The 20,862-nt window shown below is 41.1% G+C and overlaps 1 protein-coding gene across 1 annotated transcript in view; it reads left to right on the plus strand.

Annotated features, from left to right (window-relative positions):
* ncor2 (nuclear receptor corepressor 2) overlaps positions 1-20,862 on the plus strand; it is a 115,029-nt gene that overhangs the window by 7,908 nt on the left and 86,259 nt on the right. The window contains exons 2-3 of the mRNA XM_046035019.1: positions 12,881-13,076; positions 13,865-13,980. Coding sequence (XP_045890975.1) covers positions 12,972-13,076; positions 13,865-13,980 — 221 coding nt within the window. The 5' untranslated portion in view covers positions 12,881-12,971. The remainder of the gene's footprint in view (positions 1-12,880; positions 13,077-13,864; positions 13,981-20,862) is intronic.

Below are 20,862 nucleotides of genomic sequence, written 5' to 3' on the forward strand. Positions count from 1 at the left end.
GTTATTGAAGCTGTAGAGAACCAATTTAATTTTAGTGCTGAATTAGGGCTGGACGATTTCACCTAATATCAAAATCCAAGCATGCAAACTCCTCACCTTTCGGCGAAATTTGTTGAGGGAACTTGAGGGAACTGCTGAACGAACTGTCTGAACTGTCCGTCGGAAAGCAGGTCTGATGTAAGACCAGTGTTTCCCACACATAGGCTTTACTTGGGCTTTAAATTTGGCGACCCATTTTAAAATCGTTCTTGATTGCAGCGCTGCGCAGCACGTACTCGCTCCGCATATCCTCTCCGCACATCCTCTCACTCGGTCGCTCTCTCGCACACAATTCATTCTATTCAATTCACAAACAGACCCGTTTGTGAATTGAATGGTTGGTATCCTAAACACAACGCTGTCAGTGTCGGTGATCCATCCTCAAAACAGTTATTAGCAAGCATGTAAGGAGCCTAGCTAATAAGGATCTATGTTAACTTTGGAAAACGGCTGTCGAAGTTACCACACTGTATAACTGGTAGTCAACAGGTGCGTTCGAGATAACTGGCTGACTTTCGCCGATTTGATAGTCCGGTAGACTGCGTGAGTTTATAACAATGATCAGGCTTTGCTCCCACGAGGTCTAGTGACGTTTTGCAGCGCAGGTGTTGTGCCGAATTCTGCATGCCTGCTGTGAAGTGCGTACACCTCGCTGGAGGTAACACTCTTTTATGCTGAGGAAAGAGGTGGATGCAAATTTCGGTAGGTAGCCTACAATATCTGTTTTGCCGAATTATGCAGTTCACTTCTTAAAGTCCTTTTAGACTGAATCTCAAGAAATGGTACTTTGTGTAATAATATATTAACGATTCTTAAAGTTCATAAAATATATACTGATCATTTATAACTATTGATGAACCCCACAAAGAATAGTATAGCGTTTTTAATACAATTCTTGGCAGGCATGCAAAATTCGGCATAACACCTGTGACAGTCGACTGTTCTCAGTACAGTACAGTTTTCACGCCTCTGTTTCAATGTGTTTGTGAGCGAGAGGGAGGGAGCGAGTGAGCAAGTGGAGGTGCTGAGTGAATCTATGCGCTGCGCGCAGCCCCAACACTGGCTCGCCAGCATTAATATCATGCCTGATACGAGATTTCTTTGATCGCAGAAAAATAAAAATAAATTTTTAGCGGCTGGTGCTGAAATAGATCTCAGTCATGAAAGCTACAGTTACTCACATAATCATTTCTTTAAGTGATTGTGCCTCCAAAATAAAAGCACTTGCACTACATTTTTTGCAGCAATGCTTTATGTCGAGTTTATTGAGAGCTTGTACTTTGAAAAGTTCTGAAGGAATTTCAGAAGAGTCTCTGGCCTGCTTGACACACCTCTGAAAAAGTCGGCAGTAAACGTGTGATGTTCCCCTGAATTGTCACAGGGAAATGAAAATCAGTGTTCATAGGATATAAATGTGGATCAAACGCTGGCACGCGCCCACACACTGCAGCACATGCAAAAGTTTCTTTATTAAATTTTTTAACAAGGGAGAAAAATGTCTACTGAATGTTGGGATCGATCATACGACCCTCCCAACTGGAGTCAAGCACACTACCGTCTGAGCTAAACGTGCACACGAGTATGTATATAGTATGTTTGCTTGCCAGCCCATTTGTCAAGTTGCAGTATAAGTTTGTGACAGAGATACTGCATAGGCACCTAATGGTGTGCCAGTTGATGTGCAATAAGTGTGTGAACCTGCTACCTGTATCGGTGGTTTTAATCTAGCCTTTGCTTCTCAAGCAACCAATGCCAAAAAGTAATAATTTGCGTACAGGTTAGTTTCTCATTTTCCTTTTTTCCAAATTAAAATGCTTATAAAGCTAGAGAAAAACCCCAATTTTGGTAGATTTATACAGCATTTTTGTTAATTTATGCGATTCCATCTGTGTTTTCTACATCTCGGAAATCTTAGGGCCCTAGACTAGCCAGATCCTTCAGGCTACAGATACAAAAGATACAGATATAAAATTTGCATCGGTGAAGTCCTGCGACCTTTCAAAATAGCCCGAAGAAAGCATTTTCACATGTCACATTTTTTAAGCTGTTGGATCACGTTGCCTTCTGTCTAAACGGCAATCTAAACAAAAACTATTCTGTGCTCCCATTTTGTGTTAATTTTACATGTTTCTAGTGTTTTGAAGATGTGTTAATGAAGCCTGACGGTTAAAAATGAATTGCCTCTTTCATCATTTATGTTTTTATTAATGTGCTAATAATAGAATTTTACTAAACAACTGTTACTCAACTAATTTAATCACTTCTGTTATAATGCCTTGCAAAGGTATTGTGTAATGTGTGTGTTAAATATTCTTCCTGTTGAGAACACGAACAAGCTTTGACTTTTAAGCTGCTTAATTTACTTTTCCTGAAAGTTCCTTGCAGCCCTTGTTGATTTGGAAGTCCCAGTAGACCATTATTTAAAAGCCTCATATGATATCCCTCTGATCACATGCTGTTTTGTGTGTTAATAGAAATTAATTTATGGTTATAGTAATTTATAATTTGTAAGGCATTCTATTTTGATTTCCCTGGCTTTGAAATTGAGTTGCTATTAAAACCCGTAACCCATATTTAAACATACTAAAAGAGAGGCAGACAGCGGATTAGCAGAGATTAGAAATGGCTCTGTAGTAAGTTATTCACTTGACCCTCTTACACAACACAGATGACAGGACATTACTCTTGTTTGTGTGTAGGCTACAGCTGTGGGTAACGTTAGGCTAGTAAGAGGGATAAATATAATATTTGTGTTACAACATAGTTTGTTTTTCCCATTCTGGAAAGCATGTTGGTAAGTGCAGCCGAGGGCACACACCTCAGGGTTGATGATCTTACAGTGGAAGTGAAGGCCTAAGTAGAGTGTAATTACAGGTTATGGTGAGCTTCTGAAGGAGGATTGAACTCCTGTCTTGACATGTGCTGTGGATGCATGACCGTGCCGTTTGGATGATTTTAGTTCCCTGAGTAAATGAAAAGCTCTGCTGTTGTGACGTCTGGTCTGTGTTTTCTAATATTTTCCACAATAAAACTTTCTCTGTCCATAATTCAAAACCTTGTGTATCAAATCTAGTTGGGATGTTTTGTTTGGTATGTTGTCTGTGTAAATAGCACCAGTATGTATAGGCATTAGTGTTTGGCAGTACACACACACACACACACACACACACACACACACACACACACACACACACACTTGAACTCTCTCATGCATAAATGGAAGCTCTGTGAGGCTGCTGTCATGAGGGGCAAACACAGGCACTCGGGTTGCATGCTGCCATACAGAAGAACATTTCAAAGCTCTTGAATAATTAAGTAGCCGTGAGGAAGTAGGTCAGCCCAGCTGACAAGTGCACTCCTCAGTTTTATTTCCTGCTCCTTAGCATGGAGAGCTGAATGTCAGGTGGGCTTTAAGAACAGAGCCAGCAGAGAATAAAGAGGGATTTGTAAGTTGAGACCTCCTACATCAGAGCGATGCTGTCACATCGTGTCCTACTGTGCGCAGCAGTGTTTGCCATCCAATACGATCTGTTGAGAGTAATTCTGGATATCAAAAATGAACAAGTAATCATTCACACCAATCATTCAAGCTCCATCAATGTTTTATTATTCATCATTCATATCATTTCTTTGCTTAATGTCTTGTACAAGAAATGGTTTGATTCAAGTTCCTAATCAGCCGTGTCTATTTAAGAGCTGCTGTTATTTGAAATTTTTCGGTTCAGTGCGAGTTATGATGCACAACACCAAAATTATGCTTTTTTGACACTTTGAGTATAAAAGGATTTTTACTACAAAAGCCTGCAATAAATAGGACAAACTTCTTTAATGCATGCAGAGTGTAATGTCTGAATAGTAACATCCGTAATATAACTTTTGTGTGTGTAAAATTGCAGCAGACACAGTTGCTTGCCTTCTGAAACATTAAATTCTCCAGGCAAGATAAAAGAGCATAATGAAAATATTGTATTTCAGTTTCTACAGTTCTTGGACCAACTGAAGAATGTAATCTTTGCATATCCAACGGATTTTTCACAACATGATACAATCATAAGATTTAAGTTGCTCAAATGTGCAAGCCAAAGAAATCTTCAGCAAACTAAGGTGAAGGTGCTCAATTATTGCTCACTTATTGAAGCTGGGTTTATTTATTTTTAATTATGGACACACTATATACCCTATATTTGGCCCATCGCTGCTGCTGAATTATGAGCGCTGCTACTAAAATTTTATTCAATTATTAATGTCGATGCAGGACTACTGATTTCCCCTCACACACCTGTGCAAGCACGGCGACACACACTTTGCTAGCTTCCTCTTCTCTTTCATCAAACGGCATCCAAGTTATGTGACAGCTGCTGTTATAAGAGCGGAGAGGATGTCAGGTCTTTTAAGGAGTGCAGTGTGTGTTTGTAGCGAGTGAGTGGTGGAGCGAATGAAAGAGAGCGAGTGGCAGAAAGTTACGGAAAAAGCAAACGAGTAAGTTGTCAGTCTGGCAGCAAATGTACAGTTTAGGTCACAGTGTGTCTGTTAATAAAATGGATGTCTGTTGTTTTGCCAACTACTGGAAAATGAAGCCGGTTAGCGCTAGCTAACCTCTGCCTGACAGCTCAGCAGGACCGGACGGGGTAGAGTCACATGACCACACACAGTATCTTTTTAAGGGGAAAGTACATGAACACACACTGTAGTGACCGACATGGTAAAATTACGTCTGTTAGAAGCTCTGAATTTCATTGAATTTTGTTTTGATTACAATCCATACAGAAGATAACATACGTTCGTCGCAGCTGTCCCCTGACCGGAGGCTATCATTTTTGTTGTGCATTCAATTGAAAATTGTAACAGAAGACGCGGGGAAAAAGCATCTGATAAGTTGGCCTATGTTGGTGTGGTGTTACAAGCCCCTAGGAAGGGTTCATGTAGGTATTGGAAGAGATATCAGAGAAAATGATCAACTCTGTTATCATGAGACACGCAAACAAATGACTCTATATAAGCTGGGCTGCATCTGTTTTCATAGACGATTTAAGTCCGCGATAAGAAAAATACTTGTATTTTTAAAAGACCTACAAGGTATATTCAAGGTCCAATTCTTTAGGTTGGTCGCTTACAATCTTCCATCAAACATATACTCTGCCATCTTAACAAAAGTCGGGAGTCAAGAACAAGACCTGTGTGAAGGCCCCAGTTCTCCGCCAGCCATCAGAGAGGGGGAGGGGGGAGTCTTATGTAATTTCACACAGTGTCGCTGAAGTGGCTGGCAGCAGGGGAACAGGCAGGAAATCCAATAGCTGCTCTGCTGTCCAGCATGGATACAGCTGGGTGAACACATCTGGAAGTACAGGCCAGCCAATCACTGTCTCCTCTCTTCCCTGTCAGACACACACTTTTACAGTCTGTGTGTTGAGACATTGCTGATGATATCATCAGCAAAATAGAAAAATGCCATGTGATTTGGACTGCCAAACATTTTATTCATTTTTAAATCTGACACTAGTACATCAGTCGATCATTTGGTTGTTTTTAGGGGTGTAACAATAGACAATGCTTCCTTTTTAGAGTTGTCATTTGGTATACTTTGGTTGCAACAGAGAAATCAAAAGAACAAAAGTTATATTCATTGCCCCTGACCAACGATTAGAAGAAATATATTCACAGCCTCCACCCAGTTACACTACAGACCAGCACTGGTTATTTGAATCATCGACCTAGGGGGCAGATCTAAAGTGGCAGCAAAGCAAAGGGCTAGCGGCTAATGCTGTTTTGTCTGGATCACTGTTGTGAAACATAAAACGTTTAGTGCTGTTAATGAAGGATGAATTCTTTCAAATTCCTTTCAAAAGTGATAAATGCTAGCTAAAAGTCTGAGGCTCAATTGCCCTTTCTGGGTTGAGAAAGAAGCACCACCGTTTTGGTTGGTTCATATCTCCTATGTGCTAATGATATCTGAGCAGAATAACCCGTTCACTAATTAGGGTAGAGCGATCTTCTCTATTTTCATATTGTCTAATCATGGCTCCTAGAGATCAAGCAGGCTGCACGCTCCGCTGCTGAAACGCTTAGAGATGCTTCCAATGGACGTTGATGCCGAGCTATGTACGGATCAAAATGTGGCGCACAAATAAATGAGTGAATGGGATACACTGCAGTGGGGTGCAGATTCTAGAGACTTTTTATGTCATCTTAATTGTGATAGTGAGTTAGTTAAAATCGTCTTAACATCGATGCACGAAATGTGCGCTGATCATCTCTTCAATTGCCGATAGCCAATCCAATCGGCACATTTGAAACAACTTTCATAGCTTTACTTTCCAGTTGTTTCAGTTTTATAATATGGAATCTCTTTAGTGTACAAGAAATCATATGGTAACTATTACACAAAGTTCAGTGTTTTTGTACTTCGTTGCATAAAACGGTTATAAAAAGTCTTTCAGAGCAATGTTTAACAGTCTGATTCTGAACCATATTTCTTTTTAATGCAGACTGTAAATGTACTTTTGAAGCTAAATTATCATATTTATATTATATATATTTTATTTAGCCTTGTTTGGTCTGCAATTATTCGTTCTATACAGGGGTGCAACAGATCACAAAACTCATGGTTCAGATCCGGCTAATGGATCAACTATGATCTGTTACACCACTATTTATACACATATTAGTTATATGCAGATTTATGTTTGCAAAATGTTGAATACATTTGTTGTCCTGCACTGATAACCGTGACTGTTTGCGTCGTGTCTGATGACGTTAAAGCTTAAGATATTCTGTGTTAAGGTTGTATGCACTGCTTTTTAACATTGTTTATATGTCACTGCAACTTCCATTTTCAGTTTCACAATTACTGTTGTTTTTCACTCCCCATGTGCTGCAGGTGTTACTGTGATGCTTATCATACTGTTGTTAACACAATGGGATGTGTGTCGTTCAGTCAGATTTAAAATGAAAGTTGTGACAGGCTGTGGAAATGATTAGGGAAATGATTGTACCTCTTTCAGTCAGCTAAATTATAGCCTTGCCCAACTTTTCTCACAGTGTCTTCAGTTGCTGCCTATTTGTTTTGACCTCTGATTTCCTGTCTGAAAGTTGAGCAGAAGTACAGCATCAGCTCAGGGTGTTGGGATGCTCTTTCACCGTTTGGTACAAATAGCAGCACACTAACCACCTGCCTGCCAGGAGCAATAACTGATAGCTGTATCAGGCTGGCACACAGCAAATAAATATCACCTACGGCCTTTTATAGCCTCTCTCGTGTCAGCGTATGATTGGACTTCCTTGTCAGTAACTCATTCAATTGCTGGTTGAAGGACTTTATTAGTTTGGCTTGAAATATTTTTGGGATTCTTCTGATAATATAAAATGTGTGTTCATCTTGTCTGCTATGTTTAAGGTGAAAAGGTTGTACCCATAATAAAATACTTTACATTGGCCTCTGTGCTGCATTGATCTTGTGTTGTCTTTCCCTTTTTTTTTATATCAGTCTGACGCCTGGGCTACACCGCTTAACTCTACTTGTTCATGACGACCACCATGCTGAACTGCTGTGCTGCTGCTACTGCCAGCCAATGAATTTGCCTTTGATATTGGACAGCAATAATAGAATGTTTTATTTGATTTATAAATGTCAGAAAAAGGTTAAGAAATGTACTCTCAAATGTCAAAAAAAAAAAAAAAAAAAAAGTGGCATTGTACAGATGTAGATATTAAAACTGAATTGAAAGATGTAATGGTACTGGCATGATGGCAATTTTACTATCAACAGATCACTCTCATTGTCTATTTCATGCTGGAAACTGGGCGACACGATAAATCTCTGACCTCCCACTTAAGCCACGCCTGAATCATGCTGCTCATGCGGGCTGTGTGGCTGCGCTAACCTGTTAGCGTGGGCACTGAAATGAAAAGCAACAATTGCCGTGACACAGACCCCTGCTCAGATAGGCCTAACTATGTCTACCTGGAAAATGGCATTCTCCCTTGTCAGCCTTGTCTTGGATATTACTTCTTGGCATTGTAAAGGGCACTGTACTAGGGTTACTTAGTGGGTGACACCTGAAGCTGCTCAATTTCTGGAGCCATACTCTTCACTTATGTTTTACAATCTACATGTTGTCATCATAATACCTCCTTTACTGGCCGGGTGTGGGAACACATTTTGACAAATAAGCGCAGGTCTCCATTAAACGCCTGGTCTGGTTTTTATATAAGTTCTTTGCATGTATAAAACCTCTTAAACCCCACTGGGTTGCCCGCTTTAGTTGCTTCTAAGCTGCTTAGATTGTTAATACAAATATTAATGTTTAAACCTATAACCAGTATGTCAGTATGAACATGCTACACGTCGTTAGATTCTCCACAATACAATCGTTCAGTTCATTTAACAGAAACTCATCCTGCACCATGTTGTTGTTTTTCGTTACGTTCCTGCCTTCAAAATAAAAGCGCATAAGCAGTCTGTCAGAGCTAGATCAAATGAATGACGTGTATTTGGTATTATAGGATCACTTTTACACAAGCGATATTCTGTTTGAAATAAACTGTTTCATAGTAGCCCATTTCAGTTTTGTGCAAAATGAATTAAAGGTATGTCCCATATGGACGCCTGTCCCAAATATAGGCAGGTCAATTCAGTGATTTTAGCAAATAACAGCCCGGGCTCTTAATCAAAGTTTTACGGTGCTATGGTCCTGGGGGAGGGTTCCCTCCTCTGTTGCTCTATCTGAGGTTTCTTTTGTTTTTTCCCACTGTTAAAAGGGCTTTTTGAGGAGTTTTTCCTCATTCAATTTGAGGGTCTAAGGATACAGGCTGTTATGTACTGTACAAATTCTGAAGCCTCTTGAGTCAAATCGTGATTTTTGATATTTTGAGCTATAAATAAAATTTACTTTACCTGCGCTAGGCAGATCCAGGAGTGTTTGCATTGTGTGATTACAGTGTTATAGAGAACTCCATAGATTGTTTTGATAAAACAAAAAAGGGTGGGGTGACTGTGGGTCACCATGTTTATGTTGTCTGTGCTTACCATACAGATTTACCTTGTTCCTGCAACCTGACCTTAAAAACCTCTTGGGGCCCCAATACTGAAGCTTTGGCGGATTAATTGCAAGAGCTTTTTTGCTATGTGAAATGTGGGTGAATGGGGAGAGAGGTGAAGGGTGGCAATAGAGCAACAACTGCAAATGATTGTTGAAACCGATGCTTAATTTCCTCATGATTTAGTTGTAATAACTGCTAGGTGCTCACCGACTCAACAGGTTCTCTATAGAAATACAAAGTCAATACATCGTTTCCACAAGGGTCCCAATACGTAGTGTCATTTTCTGTATCTATCTCAATGTGAACTGGACCACCCATGCTGTAAGTAAAGATAGGAGTAATTTGGAAATCATTCAGAAAGCGAGTGTTGGCATCATGTAGGGAATATGTGAGCAGTTCAGTGGCGAGGGTGAGCGAGCGAAAGGGTAAGGGGGAGAGAGCCTCCTTGTCCAGGGCCCTTCGGTAATGAGGCTCCAGGGAGATAAATCCTTATGAGACCTGACAGGGTGCCACATTCCTAGGCTGAGAGTCCTAGCAGCCCTCCCCTTCATGCAGCTGAGCTCTCTAGGGCATTGCTTTATAGACTTCTGATGTTGTTCCCAGACCAAGCGTTATGCCCATTACAGTTCACTCATCTCCCTTTTCACAACAACTACATGGATTTTAACGGAGCCACCGTTTCTTTTGCCTGTTGTGATTATTATGCAGAAGTCTTTGCTGACAGCACGGTACCCTAATGTGTTGTTTCTGTGTATAAAGGTTGGCGTATAATAATATTATTTTTGGGGGCATATAATCAACAGTATGTTATTGCTGTTGCGGTGATGGGCCAATCACACCCATTATTATATCAAGGTTCAAACCATGCTATCAAGGCTCTCAAAATTATGTTATAAGCTGTCAAGCTACAGTCAGACTAGACAGAGATTTCTAATTGTTTATGTCAGTAGAATTACACTGTTGTTTGAAGTCAGCCTGGCAGGCTAGAAGCTGTCTGTGTGCTCTGTGCTAGTATTTCCACAGCCATTCCTAAAATGGAGAAGGAGGGTGGGGGGTAGGAGGATGAAATATTGGCTTGCCCCTCTGAAGGCTGAGGCCCTCTCTACTCTGTGCCGAAGACGAAAGCAGCAGAGAGGGGAGAAGGAAAGCACGCTAGAGTGAGGTGACTGAGTTCATTCTCAGTGTTGGCGCTGAGCCATCGACTTGCCTGTGGGTGTCTGTAGCACTGCCAGTGCATGTGTTCAGCCTTTCGTCTGGAAGGCCCCGTTCGCCTCAGAGTTTATGTCAAAGCTCTCTCATTGTGTCGGCCTTCTCATCTTGATTCAGGTTTTTTGTCCTCTACAGATCTTGTGACTGCATCAGACTTTATTTTCGTCATTCTCAGGGGAATCTCTATGGACTGGACAGTCATCAAAGGGAGGCTTTCAAAAAGGATGGCTTATCTCACCCTTGCTTTGTCTTGCTGGCCTTGCTGGTTGTGCATATTTGTATGCTATGTCAATATCATGAGTTTTCCTCGTCTAGTATTTCACCAGCAGTGAGGTCTACCCAAGGACTTTAGCACTACCCTTTGTGTGGTCTGTTTATCCAGGTCTGTCTCACCAAAAGATGAGTGCACCAGTGTCTTGAAAATATTTGAAGCCACAGTTTAGACTTGACACAAAGGCGAAGTCCCTAGTTCGTGTGAGAATCTCGTCAGTGTTTTCTTATCTCGTGGCCTTCCTGAGTCTATGTTTACAGAGCTTCTCTGTTCCTTGAAGGCAGAGCCATGTTCAGCATTTCATAATAGAGCTCTTTGCGTAACTGAAATCAAGTGACACTTTGTGTTTGTGACAGTCGAGCAGGAAGGAAGGATGGATAATGCCCTCCTTTGTACTGCAAACGAGTCAAAACTAGAGTCAGACAATGGCGACTGGCACACTGGCACTACAATAGATCATACTATGCCTACGATGTAGGCACCTTGTGGTGTCATCAGGTCTCATGTTCATAGTTCTGTAAAAAGTGCTTGTTTGTACTCTACTGGTTGCAGAGCTAAAACACTCACCCTGTCCCAGAGCTAGACACTGAACCTATATCGAGTATCAAAAAGCGCCTTGAGGATCGTTACCAAATTTCGATACCTAAGGAGTAAATCTTATCAGGATCAGTGAGCATCAGTAAGCATGCCCACATGCTTGTACCATGATGTAATAATGCTGGTGATTGGCTGTCTAATGTTAAATGTCGTAGAGGCATGCAGGAAAAACTCTACATCACGCCCAGCAATGGGGCTCACTGTTGTTTTTTAACACCAGCTGCTTATCTGCACAGATGAATAAACTTTGGGCTGCTTGTTGGAGTATCGTTCAAGAAACCGGTATCAAATTTAAAACAAAATAGCCTACATTGAACAACAGAATAATAACAGGATTTCGGTGGATTTCCTATTCTTGATTAATTTACTAATCATTTTTAAGGATACAGATTGAATATCTTATCACATGTCCAATTTTCTTAATGTTCCTTGTTATGGTTATTCACTATTATTTTTATTTATATATTTTCTATTTTAACACACCTATTGAAGTAAGCAATTACATTCAGTAGCATCTGGAAATAAAATGCATGCGGACCTTTTGGTTGTCTCAGAGGTGGTGGCGGCTTTTCCCGATGAGTTAACAGAATTGTAGTGCACCTTGAGGACTTTGCTATCTTGTCAAGTTTTCGATCAGTGGCGTGTTGAGAGCCCGTATTTCTGCCACTGTGCCTCTTGTTGTGTGCCCCGCGCAACACTGAAACATGAGTTATGATAGAGGAATCATAACTCATGTCAGAAATGGCAGGAGTCCTAATTTCTCTTTTGGCAAGAGTCGCTGGGACACATGTCAGGAGTCCACCCACTACTACTATCACAGCCTTTTAAGAGTGTCTGAGAATGGTGCAGTAACGAGCCAGAGCTGAATGTTGTCTTTTGTTTAACATTGAATGTTTGTTGAAATAGACCTTAAACTTCTTCAAATCGATTCCCGGTGATAGTTTGAAGCTATTTTCATAGGTCCAACCAAGTTCCTCTTCAGCATTGTCTCCAATTTTAACATTACAGTTATGTTTAGATGGTATGTGCTGTGATCTGCATGGTCATTGTAATAGGATTACAGCCCTCTCTTTATTTTCACTCTTTAACTCTCTGCAGAATAAATATCTCTCCCTTACCTTTTACAGAGGGGTATGTTCATGTGTGCCACAGCTTAGTGGCTGTTTTTAACTTATTTCATCATTCTTGGGCAATATGTGAGACACTTCTTGTAGATGAGACCGCTCAAGTTTGGCAAAACGTCATCTGGAGTTAAAATCTAGTGCCTGACTCTCAAGGCCTACATCTCTATCAGTGTGTTATTTATGTTGCATCTAAAGGCCTATTAAACTCAGAGTATTTTTGGTTTACAGGCTGGCTGCTTGACTTTCCTGGTGTCTGTCTGTGAGTCCTCAGTGTGAGGACAGTGGGCCATTCAGTAAGCAGCAAAGGAGGGTTTAGTCTAGCAGGTGCAGGGGCTCTCACTTCTTTACAGGGAGCAATGGAGGGGGGAGCAGCTGCGGTAGGGAGGTGATGACAATCTGATATCCGGAGCATACAGAGACACACACTTTCATCTCTAGCTACTCTAGAGGTGCTAGCCAGAAAACATCAAATTGTTTCCGAGCAACAGTTTGGCATATTGCATAATGTTTTATGCATTGTTTTTTGCAGGTATGAAGGTGCCCAAGGCAATTCCACTGATGTTACTCAAATGTTACATACTCCATGTTTTTTTTTCTACAGGTTGCTGGCTAAGAGAAACGGCCGATAATGCACGGCATCTGCTCTGGAGCCACACCTACTTCCTGCCTGTAGAGGAAGCGGCTGTGCCAGCATGTCCTCTCATCCCCAGTCTGTGCCACCGGGCCGGAGGACTGTGGACACACGGCACCTGCCAAACCCTGCCACCCTGCCACTGCAGCTGCAACGGGCACATACGGTAAGGGACCTGACGCACAGTGTGTTAAATGACACCAATTGTACTGCCTCAACTTAAAAAAACAACAACTAATGAGAGGGTTTACTAGAGTGGAAGCTCTAGCTCTGACTGCTTGGTGGATATTTAGTAAACAAGGCATTACTCTTAACCACTGGAGAGGGCCTGATCCCAGGGGCCCACTGGTGTTTCTCCAACAGAAACATTTCCAGGTTACAATGTTGTGTACACAGAACTGTTCCCTCATTAGATGTTTGAGGTGAAAGTTCATGTTGTCATCGTGGAGTCACATTAAGGCTTTCCCCATTATTTCTACTCACATCTCCTAATTATCAAGATTATGTTCTTCTACGTATCAAGGGGCAGAGCTGTCCATGCTTCAAAGTAGCGGCCTCTAGCTGATGTAGAAGTTCATTCAATGACCTTCAGTGTTGGCAAGGCTTTTTTTGTTCTTGTGTTGAGGGAGAATCCAAGGCTAACCCCCCAGGATCCCCAAATCATCACATTCAGAAGGTGATGAGGGTTGATGGGCTGTGTCCCACAATCCCTGAATAGCAGAGGCACAAGTTTACGGTAGCTGCATGGGTTACCCATGTGTGAGAAACAAATGGCAGGAGAGGGAGAAACAATAGCTGGAGAGAAAAAGACCAGATTTTACAGAAGAAACACGGCAGGGAATGGGAATGTTAATGTGTTTTTATTATTTTGGGGGTCCATGCATCATTCTCAAGGAGAAGAGATAAATGCAGGGTATGTTGTTCCACGCTGACATCTTGTTCTTTGTGTTCTAGGAAGTGGGACTGGTTGACTACCACTCTCATCATGCCAGGGACTATAGCTCCCACCTGGCCCAGCCCCATCGCCGCCGGCCTTCCTTACTTTCAGAGTTTCAGCCTGGGAATGAGAGGTAGGTGTGCTGTGCTTGTAAGGTCTATTTTCTCATCACAACACTCATTCCTTGGCGAGCCTGTAGTATAACTTGTATAGCACTCGGGTGATGTTTGTGTTTGTAAAGCAGCTGTCTGGTTGTTGGTCTGATGTTTGCTGTATGGCACACGATGAATTTCCGAAAGGACTAATAAATATCTATCACCTATAAACGCGCACAGCTGATCCTGTTACTGGGGTTTAAGTACTTCTTAAACGACGCATCGATGAATCATTGAAATAATCTATAGAAGCTTCTACTAAAATCATCGTTAGCTAGATGGCTCACTTCCTCTCATCGTTCTATTCAAAACATCTACGTGACAGATGGTGTTATAAGTGCAGCGTAACTCTTGTAAGGAATCGGGAGGTGCGTAGCAAGTGTTTGATTGTCCGAGTGGCAGAAAGTGACTGAAGTAGAGTATTTTCATCTTCTGCTGTGGATTGAAGATGGAATTATATGGTTAGTTTGTATCATTTTTTATTTAAGATACTAGATGCGTAGTGTGGCGTTCACGGTCAGTAAATGTAGGAATTCTATATCATTCACATGAAGTGGTAGTATCGCCCCTGTATCCTTCTCGAGTCTTTACAATTGTGGGACAAAGCATGCTCAGTGGAAGCGTCATGCAAGCTGCATTTTTATGCAGTATTATTGTACTAAAGCCTCTGCCTGTTAACCCTCCCCCACTGTAATCCTTATGTAATTGGCATCCGCAAGCCGTTCATCTGTAATGTTGTGTTAAACGGCTCTGCGGGGCAATGGAGCTTGCAGAGTTTTGCCATCTTCAATAGACCAACAATAAGTCAGGCAAAGCATTGTATGTATAGCACTTTCTCTCTGGAGATCCAGGTCTTATACTGACCAGAGCTGTTTATTATTTATATAGCCATGCTTTTTTGGCGGATGAGTCTTGATGAGTACTTATGAATCATTTATGTCCGTGCCATGAATTTTGCATGATGCACAGAGGATAAGTCACAAGATAATTTGTTTCTCCTCAGTTGATTATCATGGCAGATTTTGCATATGTGGAAATACTAAATAGAATTTTTAAGAGGTTGATTTTACTAGAAATCACCTGGCAGATATTTGGTACATGTACTTTGTGTGTGGAGTGGGGGCTGTCTTTCAAAATATGTCTAATTTGTGTACCTTTTTAGCCTGAGTTTTATCAGCAGACGGCAGACGGTAGAATGACTCTAGCAGTGTGTGACCGTTGCGTGGTGTGGCGGCCTCTTTAAGCATCAATCAGATGGGATTATTTTCAATGTAAATCACAGAGCTGTGTGTTGGTCCTGTTTAACAGTTAGCATAGCCTAGTCCACAATGTGGGAACACTGGGTCATGGGCCGAGACAGAAATAAACAACACACTGTTCAACTGCTGCCCACCAGCTTCTGATTTGCTGACACTCTGCTTTGGCAGTCACTCTTCAGTATATGTGATGCCTGTTTCTGCAAGACAGATGCCTTGTGCAACTTCTACAGTGAAGCAGAGAGGCTGTTTTTCAGTAGATAGGAAATAACCATGATATCAAAAGGGGCGACTAGCAGTTAGCCCACGTTTCTTTGTTGGAATAAACCGCTGGTCTTGCTGGCAGGCGTCCGTGGGTGGGGAGTCTTTCAGTTGAATATATCAGGCCTTCAGCATTCCTTTAGAGGGCTTAAAATCCAATCTGAAGACCTCATTCTACGTTCTCATTCAGAGTCTGAATAGTGAAATTCTGGCCTTGGCAATCCTTCAATCTATTCTCTCCTCAGATGTGTGCTGGTCTTTTCAAAAGTCTCAGTAATTCTGCACACCATGTCTCCATTTGTAGCAAGGTCAGGGTTGTTCACATTCTGACACAGAATGTAAGCACTAACTTGGCTTTTGAAACTGCGCTTCCCTTTAGGGATGGCATTATCTCATTTTCAGTATGATAGATCTATGTATCCATCGTCTCCTCTTTAATTGTATTGGACTAAAATCAAGTGTGCCAATTAGTTAATGCTCCAAATGTATCCTAATTACAGGTCAGAAAACCACAACAGTATAATCATTGGTGAGCCAGTGTGCTAGTTGTTTGTTTCATCCTCCTCTTTACTCCAGGCAATATCTCAGTCACTCCGCCTCTTCCCATCTGTCTGAAATCACCCAGGCTACTTGAGAAAGGGATAGAATACATTTTATAGCAAGCATAAACCACTTAACAGGGGTTCTTTTCTGCCCAGAACAGAGAGTGGAGTGTAAACAAATCTGGCTCAAGAATGCAAAATGAGTGTGTACAGTAGCTGCGATTATTCTTGTCATTTATCTGTGAACTTAATTTTAATTTTTTAAATATATATCAAAGTAGCATTGTGAGGCTCCTGTTCAGACCTTAGTATGTGGATGTTTGGATAGTTATTTAAATATTTGTACAAATGGTCCTAAAAAGGAATGCCCTTTGCTACGACTGTGATTTTCAGTAATGCTTTTTAAATTAATTATTATGTTTATTGCTATTTATTTACAAGGTTTCATTCTTTTGCTTGTACTGACACAGTAAATATTTTTCATCTGTGATTACTATTTCAAAAAGAAACCCTCTGAATTCTGATAAGGAATTTAGAGCATCAGTGCTGAAATACTCAAAAGTGAATTATGATGCATGTGAAAAAATTGCTTTCTTTTCCCACCCATACTACTACTACTACTACTACTACTACTGCTACTACTACAAGGCCTTGTGGATCCAAAAGTTACCTTCAAGAAAATAGCTTTCATTTATTCACTGCAGACTGTCCAGGATTTTAACCAGAACAAAGAAATATGACCACATTACTCCTATTTTAGCTTCACTACACTGGCTCCCAGTATGTTTTAGAATTGACTTTAAAATTTTATTGATCACTTTTAAAGCTCTTCATGGCCTCTCGCCTTGTTATATTTCTGACCTTTTAGTCCCATACGCACCAGCACGTACCTTGAGATCCTCGGGCAGAGGTCTGTTGTCTGTTCCAGAGTCTCGACTGAAAACTAAAGGGGACAGAGCGTTTGCTGTCAGGGCCCCGAGGCTCTGGAGTCAGTGAACTCTTTCAAGTCCCTTCTTAAAACATACTTTTATAGGAGAGCCTTTCCCGATCTTATTTGACTTTATTTTATCCCTTTTATTCTATTTTACTAATTTTATATTTATCTTAAATGTGTATTTTAGTCTTTTCAATGTTTTCATGCTTTTATCTTTTATTGTTTTTGTATTATTGTCTTTTGGGTATCATTGTCTTTACACTTGTTAAAGCACTTTGTAACTTGTTTAAAGTGCTCTACAAATAAAGATTATTATTTATCCACCATGCAGCATTTAGCAGTTGTAAATATCCCTGTCTCCTGTTGTTGGCCATGGAGTAATGTTGTTTTTTGTTCAGCGATACGAACAGAAAAGTTGAGCACATTTTCCATAAAGTTTTTGGACTCCACCCATTGTCCCTCTTTCTGTGGACTTTTATCCCAGCTGTTGTGCAGTTAGCCTGGCCCCTCTCTCTCTCTCTGTCGTCCCTGCACCTCGCACAGCTGTGGAGCTGCTCCTCTGGGGAGCGACGGAAAAATTGGCAGTCTCACAAACGGCGTAGTGCTTTCACAATAACAGGCTGCTATCAGCATACATGATTATCTCTGTTCTTGTTGTAATGGGGCTCAAACCAGGAAAATAGTAATGGAGCTGTTGTGGGGTGCTGTGTTGTGTTGCCCCCGTCCCACAGCTCCCCACACTCACTGCCCCCCCAACCCTACCGCTACACACATCTCTTTCTCTCATCCTCCAGACAAATCCTCCCCAGGGATCAGATTATTCTGCACGCTCACAAGAGGGAGAGGGAGAAAGAAAGAGGGGTAGATAAAGGGGGGGTTGGGCTAGAGCTTGATGATGTGATTATGTAAGTGCCAGCCCTCTATGGAGATGAGGAAGTGTGCGACTGAATGAGTGAGAAAAATGTGTTTGGGGGGAGTAGTCACACGCCATCTGGTTATTAATTTTGGTCCCCTATTTTTTGAGGTGCTATTCAGGCAATCACACAGATATAAACATTCACAATCCATTTTTTTCCTCAACACACTGTGACACATTTTAACATGCTGATTTAGCTCAGCATATTACATAAGTGACATGACATATCTGTGCCGTGTTAATCTCTGGTCTAGTCCGCCATCCCACCAGCACCCTAAGAGACAGAGTCAGGCTCCATACTTTTTGGCACATAGAGAAACCACACACTAGGCCATTATGGGCCTGGACCAGCAATTATGGTTGTGTTTTCCCTCTTCTCTTCAGAAGCCACTTCCATTTTGACACTAGCAGCAAAGTCGGTGACATTCTGGCATCTGCCTCCAGGGCGGACTTGAGGAAACCGTTCCCTCAGAGAAAACAGAGAGCCATTTACAAGTGGGCTAATAAAATTTCCCAGATCTAAGTAGCTAGTGCAGTTAACAGTCGGAAGCTGTCATTTGACTATTTGACAACACACCAAGGGTCTGTTTTACTGGTGCACTTTAGCTTGCTGCTGTCTAACACCCCCCCCACCCCCATGTGCAGAATGAGGTTTATACTAGCACCCCACACAGCAGATCTTGACCCAATAGCATTACAGTATGGTGCTTCCCCCTCCACTGGTATCATTGTTAGCATTCCCGGCCATCCAGATCATAGTTTTGGGGTACAGCATATAGGGAGTGTCATAGCTCCTACTGCAAGTCTTAACAAAGCACGTTTTTGGCTTTGAATATGTGGCTACTGACTGCTTAGCAATGCCTGCAAAACTCCACACAAGAGCCACTCTACCATATGCAGCTATATTTAAAACGATTAGATGGTAATGTTACAGTGAGTCACCATTTCCAATTTTCTTGCCTCCTTTTCTTCCCACTTTCCACTACTGAGTGGCCCATTGCATGTTCCCGTTTTGCAGGGAAAATGGTCTTCTGTGATTACTTTATGATTATGTTTGAACCAAATAAAGCCAGCTGGCATTTGTGTGTGTGCCTTGAACACAACAGTAAAGATTTAGGTCTGTCTGATCTAAGGCTGTAACTGTCTTGTGCTTTTGTACAAATGCGTATTTATTTGGTTGAATGTTTTTAAACAAAAGCAGAAGTCTCTTGCTCAGAAGAACAGTAATGTTACAGCTGTCTTCACATATTTAACCTGAGATATCAGTTTACATGACACATAATTAGGGATCAAATCCTGAAGGGACAGACATTGAGTTTGTGTTTTTTTTATTATTATTAATATTATTATTAACACAGTACTTACAAAATAACTGGAAATTATGTGCAAGTGCTTCCCAAGCAGTAACCCTGGGAGCTGGAAAAAAATCAAGCCAACATGGAAGTGCAGTTTATAGATTTTTGCTTTTTTTTTTTTTTTGGAAAAACATATTTTTCATCTCTTTTTCATCTCTAAACTGTAGGTCTGATTGCTACCAAATTTTCAGCGCATCATTATAGGACCAACCAACCAAAGTTGTACAAAGCTTGTTGATGGCTCATGGCTCAGCATGTAAATAGACCAGACAAAAGTCAACAACTGTTGGGCCAATCATCACTGAATGTACAGGATATATCCACTTACAGTCATGACCAAAAACAAGGGCACCCCTGCATGTCTGTCTTATAATGCACTTCTTCTTCCAGAAGATTGTCGCAATTGTAAATGCCTAGTTATTGTCATGTTTATTTCTTTTGTTTACATGAGAACACCACATAAAAGCAGAGAACAAAAGCCAAATCTGTGACACAGAACTCCAAAAATGGACAGACATGCAGGGGTGCACTTATTTTTGGCCTTGACTATTTGTACCTGAAACATAACATGAAAGTTTTATTTAAATTGACCAATAGGGTCAAATGCTACAAATGCAAAAAAATGTACATTCTTATGTACATGTGTTCTCGCACAGACTTCACTCAGTAAAAAAAAATTGGTAGACTATTAACTTATGTTACAAGTCGCGGTGGATATTTTTACGCACGGAACAAGTAAAGCAACGGTGAACACACAAGGTTGGTTTCAGTTATTTTATGGGCTACGTCATTAATAAGCTGACGTGCGGCTCACCTGCTGCTGCCGTGATAAGAGATCGCGGGTGGAAATATACGGAAAAAAGACAAGTTCTCAGTCTTTTAGGCAACTTGGCATACTAAGAATGTTCGTCGTCATTAAAACCTGCTCACACAGAGATTTGTTTTGCTAGGGGGGTGGGGGTTTTACAATCACGATGCCGGCTCAACGTTGTGATGTCTGTCAGCTGCCGTTGACGTGTTTGAAACAATTTTCAAATCGCTCGAGTACAAAAGGGTTTGAACTTGCTAATCACCGCTTGCGGCTATATTTAAAAAAATTTTTTTTGTGCATATTTTGTCCATTGGTTTGATTTATGTCGCTGTCCACTTGGTCCAACTTTTAAGTATGCTTAAGTGTTTTTTCTACTATTGAGGGTTAGTCCACATCTAAAACATCTTACCAATCAAATTTTAAACTTCATACATGGTTCTTCTCTTCCATTAGTTCTTCCTTGGGACTACTCCCTCCCTTATACATTATAAGATTTGGCGCAACTTTCATAAGTTCTAGTTGTGCTTCATCTGTCTCAGCCTCAGTTGTACCTGAGCTCTGCTGCGCTTTGAGTTAAATACCAATCTATCCTTCCACGCTATTCACTAACTTTGGTCTGTGAACATGCAAACTGTTAACATGCATATTAATAAATGGATTTTAACATGCTGATGCTTTACATGTGCTAACATTAGACACCTTGCTATGTTAACATTAATTTCAACTTAGTGGGAAGTTGGTCAGTAGTTCTGGGGGGTGTTCTGATGTGAAAAAAGTGTTGCAAG

This window comes from Micropterus dolomieu, linkage group LG21, assembly GCF_021292245.1.
Source record: "Micropterus dolomieu isolate WLL.071019.BEF.003 ecotype Adirondacks linkage group LG21, ASM2129224v1, whole genome shotgun sequence".
Lineage (NCBI taxonomy): Eukaryota > Metazoa > Chordata > Actinopteri > Centrarchiformes > Centrarchidae > Micropterus > Micropterus dolomieu.